This window comes from Dreissena polymorpha, chromosome 7 (assembly GCF_020536995.1).
Source record: "Dreissena polymorpha isolate Duluth1 chromosome 7, UMN_Dpol_1.0, whole genome shotgun sequence".
NCBI lineage: Eukaryota > Metazoa > Mollusca > Bivalvia > Myida > Dreissenidae > Dreissena > Dreissena polymorpha.
The window spans coordinates 44,703,541-44,725,976 of record NC_068361.1 but is presented as its reverse complement, the minus strand read 5'-3'; the positions used below and the strand labels follow the sequence as shown (position 1 = coordinate 44,725,976).

Sequence of the window (22,436 nt, the reverse complement as noted above, 5' to 3'; positions counted from 1 at the left end):
ATTTTTAAAGGAATTCTGTTAACGTCCTGATGCAATTAAGCTTGGACTTAACACAAGAGACTTGGTCCAGTCAAAGAAATCTGGCCAAGGGCTGAGGTTGGAGTGAGGTTACCTGCATGTTCTGGTCAGCGATGAACTGGGGCTCCCCGTCCTCCAGTATCTGCATGAACACTCTCACAGCATCCGCCAGGAACTGGGGGTACTGGGGCGAGGACACCACCGTCTGAAATACAAACCAGCATCATTGCAGTGTTGTTTTTACATTTTTGGAAATAGGACAGGGGCCCTTTGTATTTGGAAAAATCATGTACATGTAGCTTTGACAAGGATCAGATTCTGATAACTGTAGTTAGCTGTTTTATCTAGTTGTTTTGCTAACAAAAACTTTACACTTAAGAATATTACTGTTTTCAATATTTTAATTACAATGGTCTAACTTAAAAAGCTGGGTAGGGTACTGAGCTAAATGTTGTTGTTTTTTACTTTTGCAATGAAACCTTAAGTTGGAAATTTTAGGCAATTGTTTCGGAAAAAAATAAAAAAAATATATTGGGATTAAGAATTTCACAAAATAGTATCAAAAGAAAATTATTTTAAAAACTATTAGCCACTCACTGATATATTAATTAAATGTTTTAATTATATTGATGACCAAACACTGTTGACTTTACCTCAAAATTTTCACTCAGTTCCTGGGCTGCTTTTAGCTTCTTCTCAGCAACTGAGGAATAACAAACACTACAGTATTTAACACATCGTCAAACAACCCTGCTGTTATAAGCCCATAGTAACACAGAATTTAGTGTTCGTGGTGTGTCTCAGGGTGTAAGTCTGCAGTCAGATCTTATCAGCTACAAGACAGTCATACGGACTCAACTCAAGGTCATATGACCGAGGAATCCTTCCAGAACAAGTTGTCCATCACTCTACAAAACTCATGCCCTGCCTAACAACAATATGACACTTCCTTAGTAATCTGTGTGGGCTAAGCAAAACAAATGATACTGTTATAAAATTTATAAGATATTAATTAGTAGTAATCCAATTATAACAGTAGTGACATTTCAATATAACCAGCTTTTCATAAAGATCCAAGTTGTGAAAAATATGCACAGCCAATATAATAACAGTGACACCCATGCATTGCTAATCACATGATGCTATTAATCGATTGGTAAAAACAAACTCATTTAATTCTTGATTTGTTTCATTTAATCTTGTATTTTTTTGCACTGGCAGTTGAATATTTTCCATATTGACCCAGATAGGAACATTTTGTGCCTCTAAATATATTTGTAAATATTTTGTTTGTGTAGGAGGTAGAAAATTGTATCCAGTAAAACCCGGATGTATAAAAAAGATCAATCAATATAGGTACACATTTATGCAACCTATGATTTATCACACACAGACTTGTACCATATAACAGTGCTATGCATTCATACCGCCTTTTGGTGTAATATATATTTAAATTTGTTTATAGATTCTTAATCAAACAACAGTTCACTTACTTCCAGGTGTTGGATCAGATATGAGGGCCACATAGCTCTTGAATGTTGTCAGCTGAGTGGTGGCATTGTGGGGACTAAGCGGGGACACACTCATCATGGTGATTTTAGCCCTATGTTAAATAGAATACAATCTTAGCTATGTTTCATTAAATCCAATATCAGTGCTTTCCACAGGCACTTCGCCGGGGCACTTGAATTTCACAATCAGAGTCAGTGGGGCGCATGAAATTTCTCTGCAACCAGCTCTTCTTAAGATCAAAGCAATATCGTCTTTGCCGAATATTTTAAGAGACAATTTATTCCTCTGTCAATAACATGTGTTTCCCAAAAAAAGGCCCCTAAAGGCCGAGCGTCAATGTATTGGAAACATAAACTTTGGCCAATGATAGCGCACGCTTTGCATGAGCAACAGCATTCGTAGGCAGTAAAATCTGGAGCAAAATCATGCAGACGATGAATGACATAATTGCCATAAGTGTTTGGTTTGTGATAGTTTGTTGGCTTTGTTTTCTACCACACTCATCAGTCCCTACAGTGTTCACCTCAATGATGAAATTTTGGCACGTTACTTAGAAGACTGATGATAGTAACTGGGTGTAATCCTCGTGAAAATTGTGCATTTCATGCATAATAAGGTCACAACAAAAAAATAATGTTAAATTCATTACACCCAGCTATTATTGTTTTGCTGAATTCTTAAATTAGCATAATTAAATTTGTAATCCAAAACACCCTAACGAATTTCAATGTTAACGCCACATGAATACATTCTAGCTTCAAATAAACAGTGCTTCATGTATTTGGTGTTCCTTTGTTTCAATAACAAGCGAACAAAAATTATGCAGACATTTACAACGTCTAGTGGAAAGTGTTGGTGCATTTATTGTTGTACAAAATCGGGAACATCACATCAGGCTTTTTTAAGCGTGTAAAGCCCCGTTATGATTGGACATTATTTCTTCAAATCTTCAAATATGCTTAAATTCATTTGATACATTATAAAAATGGCAAATGTTTGTGTTGATGAAATTCTTGAGCACTTTTGTCTTTAATATTTACCATAATTTGCTTTTACAAATGGAATATACAGGATTATCAGGTAATGAATAGCGATAGGAAAAAAGCAAGTATGCAGAAATTGAGTCTGAGTAATCGATTGAATCGATCGAGTCTGGATTATGTGTCACTATGCCTAAAAGGGTTAAAACAATTAAAACAAGGGACGAAATTGTCACAAAACCAGGTTTTCATTGTGAAAAAAAAATCTGATAAAGGGAGAAAACTCCAACTGAACTTTTGAAATGAACAAACAAAATTAACCCCCTATGTAAGTTTGTTTAAAAAAAAAATTATATTTTTAGTCGTGGCGACCTTGACATTGGAGATATTGACGTGATTCTTTTGTGCGACACACCGTCCCATGATGGTGAACAAATGTGCCAAATGATTTTAAAATCTCACAATGAATGACATAGTTATGGCCAGGACAAGCTCATTTATGGCTATTTTTGACCTTTGAACTCAAAGTGTGACCTTGACCTTGGAGATATTGACGTAATTATTTCGCGCGACACACCGTCCAATGATGGTGAACAAATGTGCTAAATGATTTTAAAATCTGACAATGAACGACATAGTTATGGCCCGGACAAGCTTGTTCCGCCCGCCTGCCAGCCAGCCCGCCAGCATTCTCCAATCTAATAACCAGTTTTTTCCTTCGGAAAACCTGGTTAAAAATGATGTCATGAATTACTTTAATAATAGCTGCGCGGTTTTCCTCAATATGCCTAATGCACCAAATAACGTCAAACATAAATGTTAACTAGTGACCTGAAAATCAATACCGGTAGGGGTCATCTGCGAGTCATTATCAATCTACCTGCAAAGTTTCATGATCCTAGGCGTAAGCGTTCTTGAGTTATCATCTGGAAACCATTTTACTGGTGTGAGTCACTGTGACCTTTGACCTAGTGACCTGAAAATCAATAGGGGTCATCTGCCAGTCATGATCAATGTACCTATGATGTTTCATGATCCTTGGCGTAAGCTTTCTTGAGCTATCATCCGGAAACCATTTTTCTGTGTCGAGTCACCGTGACCTTGACCTTTTACCTAGTGACCTGAAAATCAATAGGGTCATCTGCGAGTCATGATCAATGTACCTATGAATTTTTATGATCCTAGGCGTAAGCGTTCTTGAGTTATCATCCGGATATCATTTTACTGGTTCGAGTCACCGTGACCTTGTCCTTTGACCTACTGACCTCAAAATCAATATGGGTCATTTGCGAGTCATGATCAATATACCTATGAAGTTTCATGATCCTACACATGTAGGTGTAAGCAATTTTGAGTTATCATCCGAAAACCATTTGGTGGACGGACCGACCGACCGACATGTGCAAAACAATATACCCCCTCTTCTTCGAAGGGGGGCATAACAAAACATTTAATTTAAATATGGATTGGGGGTGGGCTGCCCTATCAACCCCACATCTTATGGCCCCGGATTGTCTGAAAAAAATCTTGTGGAAAGCCAGTGTTTTTTTTCACTTATAGGGAAATGGTGGCGGGCCTGTCCAAAGGGGAAAAAATGCATCGTTTTTTAGGAAAAGGGGAAAATTAAAAATTCACTCTTTTATATGTAATGATATTTATTATATGAATACACATGTTTGTATGAATATAATATTCACAGCAGAATGTCTCTGTCCTTTTTCTGAAATATATATCAATGATTTTTTCAACATTAGTTTAAGACAGTTCAGCCTTCATGCACAGTCTCAGTTTTCTTAGCCATTTTGAGTCTAACTGAGTTTTTTAAATCGATTAAATGGCAAATTTGAGCATTTTTTTTCAATAAAATGGACCAAATTGGAATGTTTTTATCAACAAATATTGACACAATATATTTACATCAGGCCTTTTCCTGGCCATTTTGGGAGAAAAATGCAATTCATGTGGAAAGTCCACCGATTTGGGAAAATCTAATCTAATTTAATATAACACTTTATAATAATTAAAAATCATATAAATTATAGTTGTATACTTTGTTAGTTATTTATGAAAAATATTTGAGATATATTTATCATGATTATGAAACAGTTCTTTATATAAAAAAAAACATTTTTTTTAAATATCTGGAGGGGATTTTTTTTACAAAATGGGGGAAAAATATATACTCTTTTTTGAGGGGAATGGGGCCGAAAATCGGCCCCGAAATTGCCATAAAAAACACTAAAAGCATTGAATATATATTTTTTTACCAGTTTTTTTTTACTAAAACAATACGAAAAACATTAAATACATAAACAAATTATCGTTTTGTATCTACTGTAAATTAAGAACTGCTTTGAGCACATCCACTACTGAAAAAGGTGTACCAGTTGTGTACAATTTTTATTAAAGAGTGTGATATTTGAAGGCTTGAGTGTGAGCCCAATACTAGAGGCAATGCAGTTGTCATACATCTTTCAAAAACATTTTGAAATGAAGTAAATAAAAATAAGAATTTGAATGCTGCAATATTTCCCACATGATGATACTTAAGGTAAAAATATAGTAAGGCAGTATGAGATTTATAAATACTGACCTCATAAATTGATACACTATAAATATATATATATATATATATATATATATATATATATATATATATATATATATATATATATATATATAAACTTAAAATCATCAGAATTATATGTGTGCTTTTTAGATCTAAAAACTACAGCCGATTCTATACTTATTTATTATAAACTTGACAGATTTATATGGTAAGTCGTGTTTGTCCGAATCGATTCTACCCGAAGATAATGTTAGACATTGCAAAACACGATCCTAATGAACTAAGTATACACAACATCCGCCGTCAACTGTTTGTGTTAAGTTATTACCGTTTTGTCGATTCTACGTCAAATGCAACATTCATACATATTGGTGAACGGTTGTATTTAGCTTAAAAAAACAACAATGCCGCTTTCCGTAAAACAAAACAAAACCTTCGCATTTGATGGCTTTGTGCGCATGCGTCTGCTTGGGAGGGGAAGCTACTCTTGGCAATTTAATAACATCAAAGTGAACGTAGACTAAATAAACATTGTATCGGTATGTTTTATTACCTTTTTTAACGGATGTCACCTGGAAAGAACTGGACATTGAGTATTGTGTCTCAACACACACCGAAGTATAGGTGCCATTTATAGCGTAAGTTCTTTTGGTTTTGTGGAAAAACCATGTACAGATCTAGCTAAAGAAACTTCAGCGTACAGTTGACAGACCTGTACTGTAGCAGAGCGACTGTATTAAGTCGCGCCATTCAAAAATCATAAAAAGCGACATTTAAAGTTATGGTTGCCAGAACTAGTACGGATCATGCAAATTATGACCAACAAATTATGAACAATTATGAATTTAACAAGTTTGACATACAAAATTATAACACTGCCAAGGTTAACACGACGCGAAGACTTTTTAAAACGAAAATAAATTTTTAAGAGAATTTTAGATTCTACTCAGTAGTAGTCTACTGTTCATTTTACCCCCAGCATGTGGATAGTTAGCAAATATACCTGCATTTAGTGGCGCTCGATAGGTCTTTGTTGGCTCAGGTACTACTAACATGTACCCCAGGTACTCTTAAGAATACTTACATGTACCCCGATAAAACGATATTGTTTATCTTAAACAAACTTCTCTTTAAAAAAACTGCATCAACATGCTTTTGAGTATGAGTTTCATTAACATAGAGGCCATTTAACTGAAAATTTGACATAAATGTGAACAAAGTTAAATTAAAGGCTAGATTGAACTTTACCTGTATGCAGTTTTTTACCACTATCAACAAAGTGGGGGTTTGGGGGCAGAAGCCCCCGATACATAGGAAATATATAGGATAAAAAGGATTATTAGGTGTTGTGTAAGGTGTTTGGTGTTGCGCGCTTAGCAGCGATAAAATTGGACGCTTTTCCATTCTTTTTTACGTACCGGTAAAGTTCAATCGTCCCAAATATAAAAAATAGCCAACAACAACCGATTTAGTGTTAAAATTCCTGGGTACGTTTAAGTATATTTACTGTACCCCGGGTACATGTAAGTATACTTAAGAATACCCGGGGTACATGTAAGTAGTACCCAAGTCAACAATTACCAATCAAGCTGTAGTGGCCCCTCTACTCAAACCTTGATTCCCAAATACTTAAAAATTGATACATTTGTGTTGTCAAGTTGTCAATATTAAATATTTACATGTACTTAGGTTCAAGCCATAGAGCTGCATAGGGAAACAAACAAAATTATTTATTGATAATAAATATACACGTACAATAGTAAAAATAATAATAATCATAAATGAAAACCTTCAATTAGGATTTTTTTTACAGCAATTGGGAAATATGTAGTTCTTTTCTTTATTGGTAAAGTGCCGTTTCCCTGTACTTTATAAAAAGGAAAAAAATTGCTAAAATCTATGCAAGGTTACAACAAGGAAAAAACATTGTCAAGAAAATGTCATAAATTTTCAGCGCCCTCACACTACTTTGGGGGAAGGGGTCCGCAGCCCTTAGGAGGGGGAATTTTTTGTAAATGGGGGAATTTTTATAACAAAAAACAACAACTGTGTTGAACTGTTATAAACATATATTTCTATATATGTTACTGTCTATAGGACAGAATGGTGGACTTTTACTCAATCTATATAACAGTAATCTTATTTAAAAGTCCAATATATTGCAGTTAAAGGGGTTCAAAGAATGTGACCTTGATGTATCCGGCGCGCAATATAAATTGTCAGGTTATTATTGCATGTTTAATAAGTATGCATTAGCATAATTTTGCAATCTCAAAACACCCTATTTTTCTACCTTATTGAAGTATGTATTATATCCATATGTTATTCGTTGGTATAAAACAAAACATCATTCCATGTAAGTATTTTCAAATGCGTATGATTAAATTTGTAATCTGAAAACAATTGCCAAGTTTTATTGTTCAAGAAAGCATGCATAAATTAGACCCCATGTACAAAATAACATCATCTTATCCTCATGGGCTTTAATAGTGGTGCATTTTGACAAACTGAGGGAGCTTTGCCTCTAAATTAAAAGCAAGTAGTTTACACTGTATCTATTGCGCAAAGATTGTTTAGATAGGATCATAGGTCAGTATTGACTTGTGACGTTTACAGTTATAATTGTATACACCTTCATGAGTGCACTCGTGCGTTTCGGCAGTTCAAAGCAATATATGTATCCCGGAAAAAGCAACTTTTTGGAAAAACCCACTAATCTGCTGGTACAAATAAACATGACCCATTTATAATCCTTTCAAAATCACACACCGTATCAACCGTTATTATTTAAAGTAAGCTATCATTGGTTGATTTAATGGACCAGAGGTGTATGTACCGGGGTGATTAGTGGTTTTTTCTAAACTCGTGCCTTTCCGGGATCAGTCTATTTCAAGAGAGAATGGTAACACCCGAAATGACCTGTGATGTTTGGCAAGTGGAGTTATTGTTTATCGCAGTACACAGGTGTTACAGTGATGTACAATGAAACCAAACAATCTGGTCAAAACTGGATAATTAATGTCGGTTTAAACAGAAAATTAAAGTGGGTGAAAAAAGTGTAAAATACTAGCTTGTACCTGATTTTATCTCAACAGATTCTCAGATTAAAACATGTTACATTTTTATTAGCTCACCTGAGCACAACGTGCTCATGGTGAGCTATTGTGATCGCCTTTTGTCCGTCGTGCGTCGTCAACATTTACCTTGTTAACACTCTAGAGGCCACATTTATTGTCCAATCTTCATGAAACTTACTCAGAACATGTGTCCCAATAATATCTTGGACGAGTTCGAAAATGGTTCCGGTTGATTGAAAAACATGGCCGCCAGGGGGCGTGGCAGTTTTATATATAGCAAACCTTGTTAACACTCTAGAAGTCACATTTATTGTCCGATCTTCATGAAACTTTGTCAGAACATGTGTCCCAATAATATCTTGGAAGAGTTCGAAAATGGTTCCGGTTGGTTGAAAAACATGGCCGCCAGGGGGCGTGGCAGTTTTCCTTATATGGCTATAGTACACCTTGTTAACACTCTAAAAGTCACATTTTTAGTCCAATCTTCATGAAACTTGGTCAAAACATGTGTCCCAATAATATCTTAGACGAGTTCGAAAATGGTTCCAGTTGAATGAAAAACATGGCCGCCATGGGGCGGGGCAGTTTTCCTTATATGGCTTTACTGTATGGTAAAACCTTGTTTACACTCTAGAAGTCACATTTGTGGTCCAATGCTCATGAAACTTGGTCAGCATATTTGAACTAATAATATCTGGGCTAAGTTAAAAAATGGTTGAGATCAGTTAAAAAACATGGACGCAAGGGGGCGTGGCATTTTTCCTTAAATGGCTATTTACATGTACTACAAAACCTTGTTAACTTTCTTGAAGTCACATTTATGATCCAATCTTTATGAAACTTGATCTGAACATTTGTTCTAACAATAGCTTGAGTGAGTTTGAAAATGGTTATGGTTTGTTGAAAAACATGGCCTCCAGGGGGTGGGGGGCAGTTGTCCTTATATGGCTTTAGTGAAAACTTGTTGACACTATATTAGCCACATTTATTGGCCAATCTTCATGAAACTTGGTCAGAACATTTGTCCCAATGAAATTTTGCCAGAGATTGAAGCTGGGTCATATGAGCTCAAAAACTAGGTCACAAGGTCAAATATAAAAAAAACATGTTAAAGTCACTTTTTTGGTCCAAAATAATCTTCATGAATCAGCTTGCATTTTTTCAGAATAGTCTAGTTCCTTTGGCTTTCAGGTGAGCGCCTTAGGGCCTGATGGCCCTCTTGTATGGGGATTATGCTCGTCACATTTTTGGGAGCCATAACCATAGCCGATTTGTGATATATTGGACAACGCAATATAAAGGACAGTGATATATTGGAGTCAATTTTCAACTATAAATCAGCGATTTTTTTTCTCATTTTCTGAGGGGGAAAAAAATTCAGTTTTTTTGGGGAAAAAAATATACTTTACAGGTGGGGGACTGCCCCGAAATTTGGCGGCAGATTTGATAGATTGAGGACCCTGAAATTTTCTTTTATTAAAAAGACAGTTTCCATCAACATACTAAACGTATACAAAGCATAATATGAAAAATCTTTCTCAAGAAAATTTCCATTTTTTAAATTATTTTTCTTTTAAGGACAAGAAATGTTCCATCAACATTTATATGCAATCAACAATTTTAGTTAAAAATCAAAACATAGACAAAGCAGAACCATTCTCCATCTTTGTTAAGCACTCTGGCAATTTATGCATATTAAAAAGAAGAGATCTTTATATTTTCCAAGCACATACCAGTAACCAGTATTTGTGAGGTCAAAGTTTATGTTCTGCAATAAAGAAATTGATCATGATTAGATTTTTGACGGTTTTAATCGGCTTAAAAGCAATGTTTAGCATTGAAAACACAAATGATTAACAATGAAAAGCGATGGCAAGTTGAGACTAGGATAACTGTTGACTTTAGCCAATCAAAATGCTTTATAAAGTGATTGTATGACAGTGCCTGAAGATCATGAATGGAAATTATAAGTGGAATATTAACTCCCCTTTCCATGTCGTTCATGTATGAATACTAAAAAAGAACACCATTTTAACTTATTTATTAAATATTTTATTATATTGTTTAAAAAGATTTTACTAGAAAAAAATACATAACCTATTAAATAAAGAATCCAGATTTTTTTAAACAAACTTCAATACTCATGAAAACATTACTGCTTTAGTTATCTGAATTAACAGTGCTTTTTCACCATTTCGGAATGGAAAAAAATCATGTTGTTGGGAAATATTTGTTGTTGTTTTTTTGCTACAAATGCTTTAAAATTGAAAATAAAAGGGATTTCAAGATTGTATTTATTGTATTGTTCAACTTCTAGAGCTCGATGGGAGATGAACTTAATGTTAAGACTTAGATATTTTATATATTTTTTTTTTTTAAACTCAAATTGGGAATTTTTAGGTTCCATTTTGGAAAAATATTTTTTGACTGTTTTGGATTTAGAATGGGTCCTTCTACAGGCTCAAAATTTGAACAAAAAGATTGATTGTCAGAAAAAAATAACATTGTGAATTATTTCTGAACATAACTTGAAAATAGACGTTAAAAAGTTTAATACATCAACTTGTTTTCTTTATTAAATCTTCTTCATATGTTATTAACAATAATTGACTTAACCTTGGAAACCTTTCTTCAGTGGGAACAAAAAGATGTTCAAAGTCACTTGCCCTCTGAGCAAGCAGAACTGAATTTCTGTTAGTAAACATCTGTTAACAATGTAAAATGCTGTTTTGTACAACATCGTCAACTTTGAAAAAGGAGTATGAATCAATGATGTAAATGATTTGAGCCAATTATTTTCAACCAGGATTAAATTGTCGTAAATTGTGTTGAGAAATCAAGGCCTGGTGTTGCTGTAGGCCAATATTCACAAAGCTATTTATAGGGAAAACATTCTTTAAATTTAATAAAGTTCCTCCACTCTCTTGCAGAGCTCCAGATAAGGTTTTGTGAAATTCTTAAATTACTACCAGATTTTCAAAAAGAATTCTTAACTCTAAAATTTTATTCTTAATGTTACTACTGAGTTTTGGAAAATAATTCTTATTTTTATGTCCCCCACTATAGTAGTGGGGGACATATTGTTTTTGCCCTGTCTGTTGGTCTGTTGGTTGGTCTGTTGGTCTGTTGGTTGGTTGGTTGGTTGGTTGGTTGGTTGGTTGGTTTGCGCCAACTTTAACATTTGAAATAACTTTTGCAATATTGAAGATAGCAACTTGATATTTGGCATGCATATGTATCTCATGGAGCTGCACATTTTGAGTGGTGAAAGGTCAAGGTCAAGGTCATCCTTCAAGGTCAAAGGTCAAATATATGGGTCGAAATCGCTCATTTAATGTACACTTTTGCAGTATTTCAATATTCAAGATAGCAACTTGATATTTGGCATGCATGTGTATCTCATGGAGCTTCACATTTTGAGTGGTGAAAGGTCAAGGTCAAGGTCATCCTTCAAGGTCAGATGTCAAATATATGTGGCCAAAATCGCTCATTTTATGAGTACTTTTGCAATATTGAAGATAGCAACTTGATATTTGGCATGCATGTGTATCTCATGGAGCTGCACATTTTGAGTGGTGAAAGGTCAAGGTCAAGGTCATCCTTCAAGGTCAGAGGTCAAATATATGTGTCCCAAATCGCTTATTTTATGAATACTTTTGCAATATTGAAGATAGCAACTTGATATTTGGCATGCATGTGTATCTCATGGAGCTGCACATTTTGAGTGGTGAAAGGTCAAGGTCATCCTTCAAGGTCAAATATATGGGTCAAAATTGCTCATGTAATGTCACTTCTGCAATATTGAAGCTAGCAATTTTATATTTGAAATGCATGTGTATCTCATGGAGCTGCACATTTTGAGTGGTGAAGGGTCAAGGTCAAGGTCTTCCTTCAAGGTAAAACATCATATAGGGGTCAAGGTCATCCTTCAAGGTCAAACATCATATAGGGGGACATTGTGTTTCACAAACACATCTTGTTTCTAAATGACCTAAACATAAATAATAATGGTTATTTTCATGCAAAAAAACTCAAAATAAACATACTAGCAACTTTATTTATACGAGTTCAACAGTGTCTTTTCAGTATAATACAATTTTATTTTTCAAATACCTTCATATGCCCAAACTGTGCTTGGATGAATTTTTACATATTTCACAATTAAAACGGGTCTCCCCTTCAATCTTTTCAACGATAAGCCACGGGACTTGTCCCTTCCATACGTTCAATGTTTTTTTGTGTTTAAGTTTGGACCCGTTGTGTCGCTTTTTTGTTTAGCTTTTCCGACTGTGTCGGCAACTGAACATACAACATCGTATAAGATCTTTTCTATAATGTCTTTCTAAACATTTAACTTCGGCTCACTTTGCGTACAATATGTTAAAAGCGTGTTTTTGGACGCTTTGCAGATTTTTAGGACACTCTCAGGGCGCTGCCATTGTTTTTTGACAGATAGACTGTGTACGCCGCTATTTTTGGAAAAAATGCGCTTTGTTAAACAAACCCGATAACCATTCTATATAAGCACCGCAAAGATCTTTAATACACGAAAAATTGATACGAACCGATGTAAAAATCGAGACGAACCGATGTAAAAATAATATTCGTAACTTGATTTTGTAATTCTTAATGGTACGACAAGATTTTAAAATAAATACGTAACGGACTTGAAAATAATTCGTAATTACGAAAATACGACCCTTATCTGGAGCTCTGCTCTTGTTATTAAATGTTAGCTTAAGTTTTCATTTTAATGATTTAAACTAGTAAACATGCTAAAATAATGAATACTCTATTATGATTTTAGCATGAAACATTCAATTTTATGTAGAAAATTTTATCTTAGAATTTTACTTACGAGCAACTCATTTATTAATTGAAGATTTCCCTAAGTAGCTGTGAGAGTACAACCCAGATATTGTTGCTTCTGTAAGGTCACCTTGGTAAGAGCCGATTGTAGGAGCGTCATGTTTGAGCTTCCTTCACACCTGGGGCAACTGTCAGGGTTGGGCCTACTATGGACCGGCCTATCAGGGGCCTACGTCATCAAGGGTTTATATCAGGTCATCAGGGGCTCTACTGTGCACAGGGACTTCGATGGCGAAAAGGGTCTACTGCGATTTACCAAGAGGTACTGTTTCATGCAACTTTGAACAAACTGATTAATGGTAGATTACCTGTACAGAATGTTCTGTTTAATTATCCACTAGGTTTACAAAATGCTTTGTTCAATGATTCATGGTCCACTAGGTTTACAGAATATTTGGTTTAATGATTCATGGTCCATTAGGTTTACAGAATATTTGGTTTAATGATTCATGGTCCACTAGGTTTACATAATGTTCTGTTTAATGATTCATGGCCCACCAGGTTTACAGAATGTCCTGTTTAATGATTCATGGTTCAATAGGTTTACAGAATTTCCTGTTTAATGATTCATGGTCCACTAGAATAACAGAATGTCCTTGTTAGCTCACCTGAGCACAACGTGCTCATGGTGAGCTTTTGTGATCGCCTTTTGTCTGTCGTCCGTTGTGCGTCGTCCGTCGTCAATATTTTGCCTTGTGAACACTCTAGAGGCCACATTTATTATCTGATCTTCATGAAACTTGGTCAGAACATTTGTCCGATTGATACCTCGACTGAATTTCGAAACTGGGTCATGCTGGATCAAAATCTAGGTCACTAGGTAAAAAAAACAACAACCTTGTGAACACTGTAGAAGTCACATTTGATGCCCAATCTTCATGTAACTTTGTCAAAATGTTTGTCTAAATTATATGTTGCTTGAGTTCAAAAATGGTTCCCGTCCGGTGAAAAACATGGCCGCCAGGGGGCGGGGCAGTATTCCTAATATGGCTATAGAGAAACCTTGTAAACACTCTAGAAGTCACAATTTTTGCCAAATCATCATGAAACTTGTTCAAAACATTGGTTTCATTGATATCTCGGACGAGTTCGAAAATGGTCCAGATCGGTGAAAAAATATGGCGGCCAGGGGGCGGGGCAGTTTTCTTTATATGTATATAGTGGAAACATGTGAACACTCTAGAAGTCACATTTTTGTTCCAATCTTCATGAAATTTGGTCAGATCATGTATTTTCTGGATATGACGATTGAGTTCAAAAATGGTATGGATCGGTAAAAAAACATGGCCGCCAGGGGGGGGGGTCATTTTCCTTATATTTATATAGTAAAAAAGCTTGTGAACACTAGAAGTCACATTTTTTGCTCAATCATTATAATTTGTTTTCTAAACATCAATTTTATAGATATCTCGGACGAGTTCAAAAATGGTCATGATGGGTGGAAAAACATGGCCGCCAGGGGGTGGGGCAGTTTTCTCTTTATGTATATAATGAAAACATGTGAACAGTCTAGTTCTGATAAGCAATAATGTTAAAGAAAGATAACCTGTACATACTTTCTAATAGTTTACTCCCATGTATAAACCTGGGACTTCCTTCATAAAATGTGGTGTACATAAAGACAGTAGTTTGCATGCACTTAATAAACCAATTGTTTCTATGTCATCAAATAACTGTACATGTACTAATGCACTGTAGAGCCTTATCTTTGATCTTTACTGATAAGTAGTGCTGCAACAATACGCCAAAAACCGTATTGCAATATATTGTCAGTTCAAAAACCCGTATTGCAATATATCGCAATATATTGCTAACTTGTACCAAAATTATAACTTGCCAATTACCCGACAATCCCGTATATTCCAGTTTTAAAGCAAATTCTGGTAAATATTTACTTTAAATGTACTCAAGAATAACAAGAAACACAAACATTTGCAAATTTTCTTATTTATCAAATACATTTTGGCATTTGTTACTATTTAAAGATGTGATGAAATAACGTCCAACCGGGGCATTTTTTTCCACTGAACACGCGTAATTCACCTGACGTGATGTTCCCATTTTTATACAACACAAAATACACCCATACTTTCCATGCGACGTTCTACATGTCTGTATAATTTTCGCGCGCTTTTTATTGAGACAAAGGATAAAGCACTTTTTATTTGACGCTAGAATTTCTTATTGTCGCATAAGCATAAAAATTTGGAAGCGTATTTCTGAAATTCGGATTACAAATTTAATAATGCTCAATTCAGAATCGAACGAAACATTTACAGCTGTTCGCAATTAATTCAACGATAATCTGTTCAAAAGCATCGAACGAATGCTCCGATGTAACAACGCTACTCCGTAAAATACACTTTCAGAATGTTACTTTTAAAGGGGCCTTTTCACATATTTTGGCATTTTTTTAACTTATTCATAAAATGCTTTATATTGATAAATGTAAACATTGGATCGTAAAAGCTCCAGTAAAAAATCAAGAAAAAAATTTAAAAAAGGAGAAGAACATTGCCCGGAGCAGGTTTCGAACCAGTGACCCCTGGAGTCCTGCCAGAGTCCTGAAGTAAAAACGCTTTAGCCTACTGAGCTAATCCGCCGAGTACACATTCTTGACGTATTTTATACCTTATATAAGCAATCTTGTTAGTTTCACAAAATTTAACGACAAAAACAGAACTCTCCAAATTATTCAATCGTTTCGCGTTGCAACGCTTTATAATTTTTAGGTTTTAAAATCGTCAAAAGATGCATATAATGGCTATATTAGAGCATGGTTAATGTTCAGTATTACTGTTTCCTCACAAATATCATAACTAAAACGAAAACTTACGAATCTGAAACAACTTTTTTCAATTTTGTCAATTTACCAAAGCGTGAAAAGATCCCTTTAAGAAAAAAAAATTTACAATGCTTTGTTTTGTTTACCTTGTTATCATTATTTCGGATGGCTTTTCTTGACGAAATGTGAATGAATTTTGTAAAATTTTCGTACCGGTATGATGAAAATCGTATCGCAATACAATATGCAGATTGCGTATTGCGATATATACCGATATACCGGTATATTGTTGCAGCACTACTGATAAGCCAAGTTAACCAACTGTGTTTGGTGTATTGATTGTACATGTACTGTGCTATGAAAATGTTTCCATGGCAACATTGACTCCAGTTAAATGCACTAGCTTACCTTTACATAATTAGTGCAGTAGATAATGACCACTCTGTATTTATCAACATACTAGTATGCTCAAGATACTCTCCCTTGAAGAGTCCACACTTCTGCTAAAATAAACTGGGTTTTATTGTATGTCTACAGTTGTTTATAGTGAAACATTGTGAATACTTTTAGTCACATTTTTAGTTCAATCTGAATGACACTTGCTGAGTGCAAATGTATATATCATATCTTGATTTATTTTACTAAATTAGTTTTAATAATATCATCTTCAAACATGGTGACAATCTTTATGAGCATAATATTTTTTTGCCCTCAAAGGAGGGCATATAGTGATCGGACCGTCTGCCCGTCTGTCTGTCCTTCCGTCACACTTTGCGTTTAGGTTATCGCGTTTAGGTTTCGAAAAATGCTCATAACTTCTATGTCGCTTCAGATAGCAACTTGATATTTGGCATGCATGTGTATCTCATGGAGCTGCCTATTTTGAGTGGTGAAAAGTCAAAGTCATCATTCCAGGTCAAATATATGGCTTCAAAGCGGCGCAGAAGGAGGCATTGTGTTTCTGACAAACACATCTCTTGTGTGCTCATGGTGAAATTTTGTTATCACCTTTTGTCAATTGTCTGTCTTCTATTGTGCGTCATGAATATTTGCCTTGTTAACACTGTAAAGAGGCCACATTAATTGTCGGATCTTCATGAAACTTTGTCAGAAGATTTGTCCCAATGATACCTTGGACGCGTTCAAAAATGGTTCAGGTCTGTTGAAAAACATGGCCGCCAGGGGGCCATTTGTTGTTCATTCTTCATGAAACTTGGTTAGAACATTTGTTCCATTGATATCTTGGCCTGCAAAAAACAGGTCATTTCTTTTTATCTCAGGTGAGCGACTTTGGGCCTTTCAGGCCCTCTTGTTTATGGTTCATGGTCCAATAGGTTTACAGAATGTCCTGTTTAATGTTTCATGGTCCAGTGTTTTTTTCATTCAAAATCGGGTCCGGTAACCGGACCCATTCCCAATGGAAAAAAGTATATTTTTTTCCCAAATGGGAGCTAAAAATTCCCAATGGAAGGTTTCAAAAAAAAAAATATATATATTTTTTTTAGATCTCAATTTTTTATTGATCTCCCATCCATATAACTTCAATCTTAGTAAAAATAATACTGGACACACTTGTATCCTCAATTTTGAAGCATTTTGTAGCAAAACAGCACTCATTTCACAACTTTAGTCAAAACGGCGTGAATTTTCCCAATCCAAAGGGACCCCATTCCCAAAATGGTGAAAAAAAACACTGTGGTCCAATAGGTTTACAGAATGTCCTGTTTAATGTTTCATGGTCCAATAGTGCAGTATAAGTCTGTATTATTTCGAATTCAGGTATATTCTGGCACATAGTTAAAGTGAGTGGAATCAATAATTATATAAAAAAAAATTATTGCAAGAATAAAGCAATGCACTACTGATTTTCTAGTTTCATGCCTATTTACTGAATGTAACTTTTGTGTTCTTTCAAATGTAAACAACATGCTGATAGTCTGCATACAAAATTGCATTGTTAAAGTACAACTGAGAGTTAATTAAAGGTTTCTTGTGAAATAATTAAAAATGTTATAAATGCTTTTTAATTGTAAACAAAGTTATGTGCATGTTCAGTCATTGTTTGCATTATTTCCAAAAAAATCCTGGTTACCAATGTAGACGCCACATTTTTCATCAAATGTTGATGGAACTTGTTCAGGATGTTTGTCTTGACAATATATTTGCCATGTTGGAATCTGGGTCACTTGCATGGAACAACTACCAGTGTAGGTCACCAGGTCAAATCTTAAATAAACTTTGCTTTCACTCTAATGGCCACATTAGTGAACTATTTTATGAACCTTAGGAAAGTTCAAATCTGGGTCATGTGAGTCCAAAAACTAGGTCTCAAGGTCAAATCCTAGAAAACCTTGTTACCATTTAGGCTCCACCTGTATGACTCAATCCTTGTTACCATTTAGGCTCCACCTGTATGACTCAATCCTTGTTACCATTTAGGCTCCACCTGTATGACTCAATCCTTGTTACCATTTAGGCTCCACCTGTATGACTCAATCCTTGTTACCATTTAGGCTCCACCTGTATGACTCAATCCTTGTTACCATTTAGGCTCCACCTGTATGACTCAATCCTTATGATACTTGCTCAGAATGTTCATCTTGACAATTTTTAGGCTAAATTCAATCTGTGTCACATGGTTCCAAAAACTACATCATGTGGTCAAATTTTAGATAAACTTTATTACCACTATAATAGCCACAAGATTCTTGATGAAACTGTGTCAGAATGTTTATCTTTACAATATCTAAACCAAATCTTTATTCTGGGTCACATGCGTTCAAAAACTAGGTAACCAATTCAAATTTCGACACACTTGTATGCCTTTTTGGAACCATCTTCCTGATTCTCTTCATATATCATACCATATTGTCTCTGCTGTTCATGCTACCTCTTCAAACATCCTAGCATATTTTCTGTATTGTCCATGCAGACCTGTGCGGCGCCTGTTCCTCGGTCTGGGGATGAACGGAGCCATCTGTATCGCTGTGTACAACTCTTACTGCTTCGGTATCCATGACTTTGGCTGGCTCCAGGGCCTACTCAACAGGGTCTCCAACCCTGGGGTCATCAACACAGGTGGGTCAATGCTGAACACAGTGCACAGGTGGGTCAATGCTGAACACATGTGAATCAATGTAGCCTAGGTCAAAACCAGGTATTGTCACCACATCATCTCATGGTAATTGTCAATCTCCATAGTATCCTTAGTGTAATAAGAAAGCTTCTGGTCATGTCTTCTTCAATTCATATGTTGAGAGTACCAATGCTCTATCGACTTTAACTTTTTAATGCTCCTAATTTCTTTGTGGCTAGAAACTTATCGTACATAAAAAAAGTAAAAAGCAGACAGAAATGTAGTGTCTATAAAAATTGATTGCTGATAATTACAATTACAGGTAACAATGTGTCCAAATGCATCATAGTGCCTCTCTGTGAAGTTGCCGTGTGTGTATCAGTTGAGATGTCTACAATGGTTGGTTGTAGCCTGATGTAAATTTCAGATAAGATGTATACAATGGTGTGTTGTAGCCTGCTGTAGGTTTCAGATAAATGTCTACATTTGTGGGTTGTAGCCTGCGGCGTATTTCAGATGAGATGTATACTATAGTGTGTTGTAGCCTTCTGTATGTTTCAGATGAGATGTCTACTATGATGAGTTGTAGCCTTCCGTATGTTTCAGATGAGATGTCTACATTGGTGGGTTGTAGCCTGCTGTTTTCCCACACCCTACTGCGCTGGTACAGCAGTGTGTACGTGAACGTGTTCAGCTCCTCTTGCACCCAGGACCTGCTGGACTGGCTGGCCCCTCACCTCTACACCGTCATGGCTGGGCTCACACTCGTCTCGGATGCTCCACCCCTCGATGGGAAAGGCTTCGGTTAGTTTGGAAAGACTCTGTGTAGGGTATTAGCATTGAGCTCTAAACTGCATCTGATATAAACAACATTGAACGTTTACTGCATCTTACGTAAACCTGGCGAATTTTGGTCAGATGCTAGTAATGATTTTCAAATACTAGTACTACTTTTAAGATTTCTAACATTAACTTAAAAACAATGACAGGTTGTCTATAGCCTATACGTTCATTGTTTAATGTATAATAGTTTTTCAGCTCCAAATTTTAATGCTCCCGGATCCAATGATTCAGGGTATATTGTTTTTGGCCTGTCTTTCTGTCTGTCATTGTTTGTGTCTGTCTGTCATTGTATGTGTGTGTCTGTCCCAAAACTTTAACATTGGTCATAACTTTTGCAATATTGATGATAGCAACTTGATATTTGGGATGCATGTGTATCTCATGGAGCTGCACATTTTGAGTGGTGAAAGGTTAAGGTCATCCTTCAAGGTCAAAGGTCAAATATATGACTTCAAAGCGACGCAGTAGGTGACTGTGTTTCACAAACACAGCTCTTGTTAAAATTTAATAAAAGGTTTTGTTTCTGGCTTTGTGTATTTGTTCATCATGTCAGGTCAGGACTTGAACCCACAATCCTCAGACATGTAATGCAGCACTCTACCAGCTGAGCTGTCCACAAGGTGTTCCAGATGCACCTTACATGTAAGCTCTGTGATCCCACCATGCTGTTGGGGTAGAGCCACTCACCCTTATGGACTTCTACTAGTTTACAATTTGAATTATTTCTCTGACATCCAGGTTGGTTCAGCACATCAGTGCTGAGTTGGCGCCATGCAGCCGGGGTTGCCCTGTTTGCGGTTGTCTCGTACCAGGACTACCAACTGCAGTACCAGCTGGCCAGGTTGAGGAAGAACAAGAGTGGTGAGAACTTCACTATCTCAGCTACATGCGGTGCTAATTGAATCAAATATGCTTAGTATAATGAGGCCTGTCAATTGCAAATTACTGTTCATCGTAAGGTTTTTAGCTTTGTGCAGTAAAATTTATTGCACAGGTTATGGGAGGTGTTCACTATGCACAGGTTATGGGAGGTGTTCACTATTGCACAGGTTATGGGAGGTGTTCACTATGCACAGGTTATGGGAGGTGTTCACTATTGCACAGGTTATGGGAGGTGTTCACTATGCACAGGTTATGGGAGGTGTTCACTAATATTGCACAGGTTATGGGAGGTGTTCACTAATATTGCACAGGTTATGGGAGGTGTTCACTATGCACAGGTTATGGGAGGTGTTCACTATGCACAGGTTATGGGAGGTGTTCACTATGCACAGGTTATGGGAGGTGTTCACTATTGCACAGGTTATGGGAGGTGTTCACTATGCACAGGTTATGGGAGGTGTTCACTATGCACAGGTTATGGGAGGTGTTCACTATTGCACAGGTTATGGGAGGTGTTCACTATTGCACAGGTTATGGGAGGTGTTCACTATTGCACAGGTTATGGGAGGTGTTCACTAATATTGCACAGGTTATGGGAGGTGTTCACTAATATTGAACAGGTTATGGGAGGTGTTCACTATTGCACAGGTTATGGGAGGTGTTCACTATTGCACAGGTTATGGGAGGTGTTCACTAATATTGCACAGGTTATGGGAGGTGTTCACTATTGCACAGGTTATGGGAGGTGTTCACTAATATTGCACAGGTTATGGGAGGTGTTCACTAATATTGCACAGGTTATGGGAGGTGTTCACTATTATTGCACAGGTTATGGGAGGTGTTCACTATTATTGCACAGGTTATGGGAGGTGTTCACTAATATTGCACAGGTTATGGGAGGTGTTCACTATGCACAGGTTATGGGAGGTGTTCACTATTGCACAGGTTATGGGAGGTGTTCACTAATATTGCACAGGTTATGGGAGGTGTTCACTATGCACAGGTTATGGGAGGTGTTCACTATTGCACAGGTTATGGGAGGTGTTCACTAATATTGCACAGGTTATGGGAGGTGTTCACTAATATTGCACAGGTTATGGGAGGTATTCACTATTGCACAGGTTATGGGAGGTGTTCACTATTGCACAGGTTATGGGAGGTGTTCACTATTGCACAGGTTATGGGAGGTGTTCACTATGCACAGGTTATGGGAGGTGTTCACTATTGCACAGGTTATGGGAGGTGTTCACTAATATTGCACAGGTTATGGGAGGTGTTCACTATGCACAGGTTATGGGAGGTGTTCACTATGCACAGGTTATGGGAGGTGTTCACTATTGCACAGGTTATGGGAGGTGTTCACTATGCACAGGTTATGGGAGGTGTTCACTATTGCACAGGTTATGGGAGGTGTTCACTATGCACAGGTTATGGGAGGTGTTCACTATGCACAGGTTATGGGAGGTGTTCACTATTGCACAGGTTATGGGAGGTGTTCACTATGCACAGGTTATGGGAGGTGTTCACTATTGCACAGGTTATGGGAGGTGTTCACTATTGCACAGGTTATGGGAGGTGTTCACTATTATTGCACAGGTTATGGGAGGTGTTCACTATTGCACAGGTTATGGGAGGTGTTCACTATGCACAGGTTATGGGAGGTGTTCACTATTGCACAGGTTATGGGAGGTGTTCACTAATATTGCACAGGTTATGGGAGGTGTTCACTATTGCACAGGTTATGGGAGGTGTTCACTATTGCACAGGTTATGGGAGGTGTTCACTATGCACAGGTTATGGGAGGTGTTCACTATTGCACAGGTTA

At 36.4% G+C, this 22,436-nt stretch overlaps 2 protein-coding genes across 17 annotated transcripts in view; one reads left to right on the top strand and one right to left on the bottom strand.

The window, feature by feature from the left end:
* The window catches only part of LOC127840099 (transformation/transcription domain-associated protein-like), a 136,523-nt gene extending 130,991 nt beyond the window's left edge, over positions 1-5,532 (bottom strand). For all 14 annotated transcript variants that reach the window (XR_008030402.1, XR_008030405.1, XR_008030403.1 and 11 more), the window contains exons 1-4: positions 5,408-5,532; positions 1,512-1,621; positions 672-721; positions 113-223 (exon numbers count right to left, since the gene is read on the bottom strand). Coding sequence is in view for 7 of the 14 variants with exons in the window: in XM_052368495.1 (XP_052224455.1) it covers positions 113-223; positions 672-721; positions 1,512-1,621; positions 5,408-5,442 (306 nt within the window). In the remaining 7 variants the exon portion in view is untranslated. The remainder of the gene's footprint in view (positions 1-112; positions 224-671; positions 722-1,511; positions 1,622-5,407) is intronic.
* Positions 5,533-5,547: 15 nt separating this feature from the next.
* Positions 5,548-22,436, top strand: part of LOC127840096 (polyprenol reductase-like) — a 31,381-nt gene continuing 14,492 nt past the window's right edge. For 2 of the 3 annotated variants that reach the window (XR_008030396.1, XM_052368492.1), the window contains exons 1-5: positions 5,549-5,717; positions 13,091-13,287; positions 18,743-18,888; positions 19,493-19,690; positions 20,468-20,590. Coding sequence is in view for 2 of the 3 variants with exons in the window: in XM_052368492.1 (XP_052224452.1) it covers positions 13,124-13,287; positions 18,743-18,888; positions 19,493-19,690; positions 20,468-20,590 (631 nt within the window). In the remaining variant the exon portion in view is untranslated. Of the gene's footprint in view, positions 5,718-13,038; positions 13,288-18,742; positions 18,889-19,492; positions 19,691-20,467; positions 20,591-22,436 lie in introns of all 3 variants that reach the window. The other variant, XM_052368493.1, reaches the window with a different exon arrangement.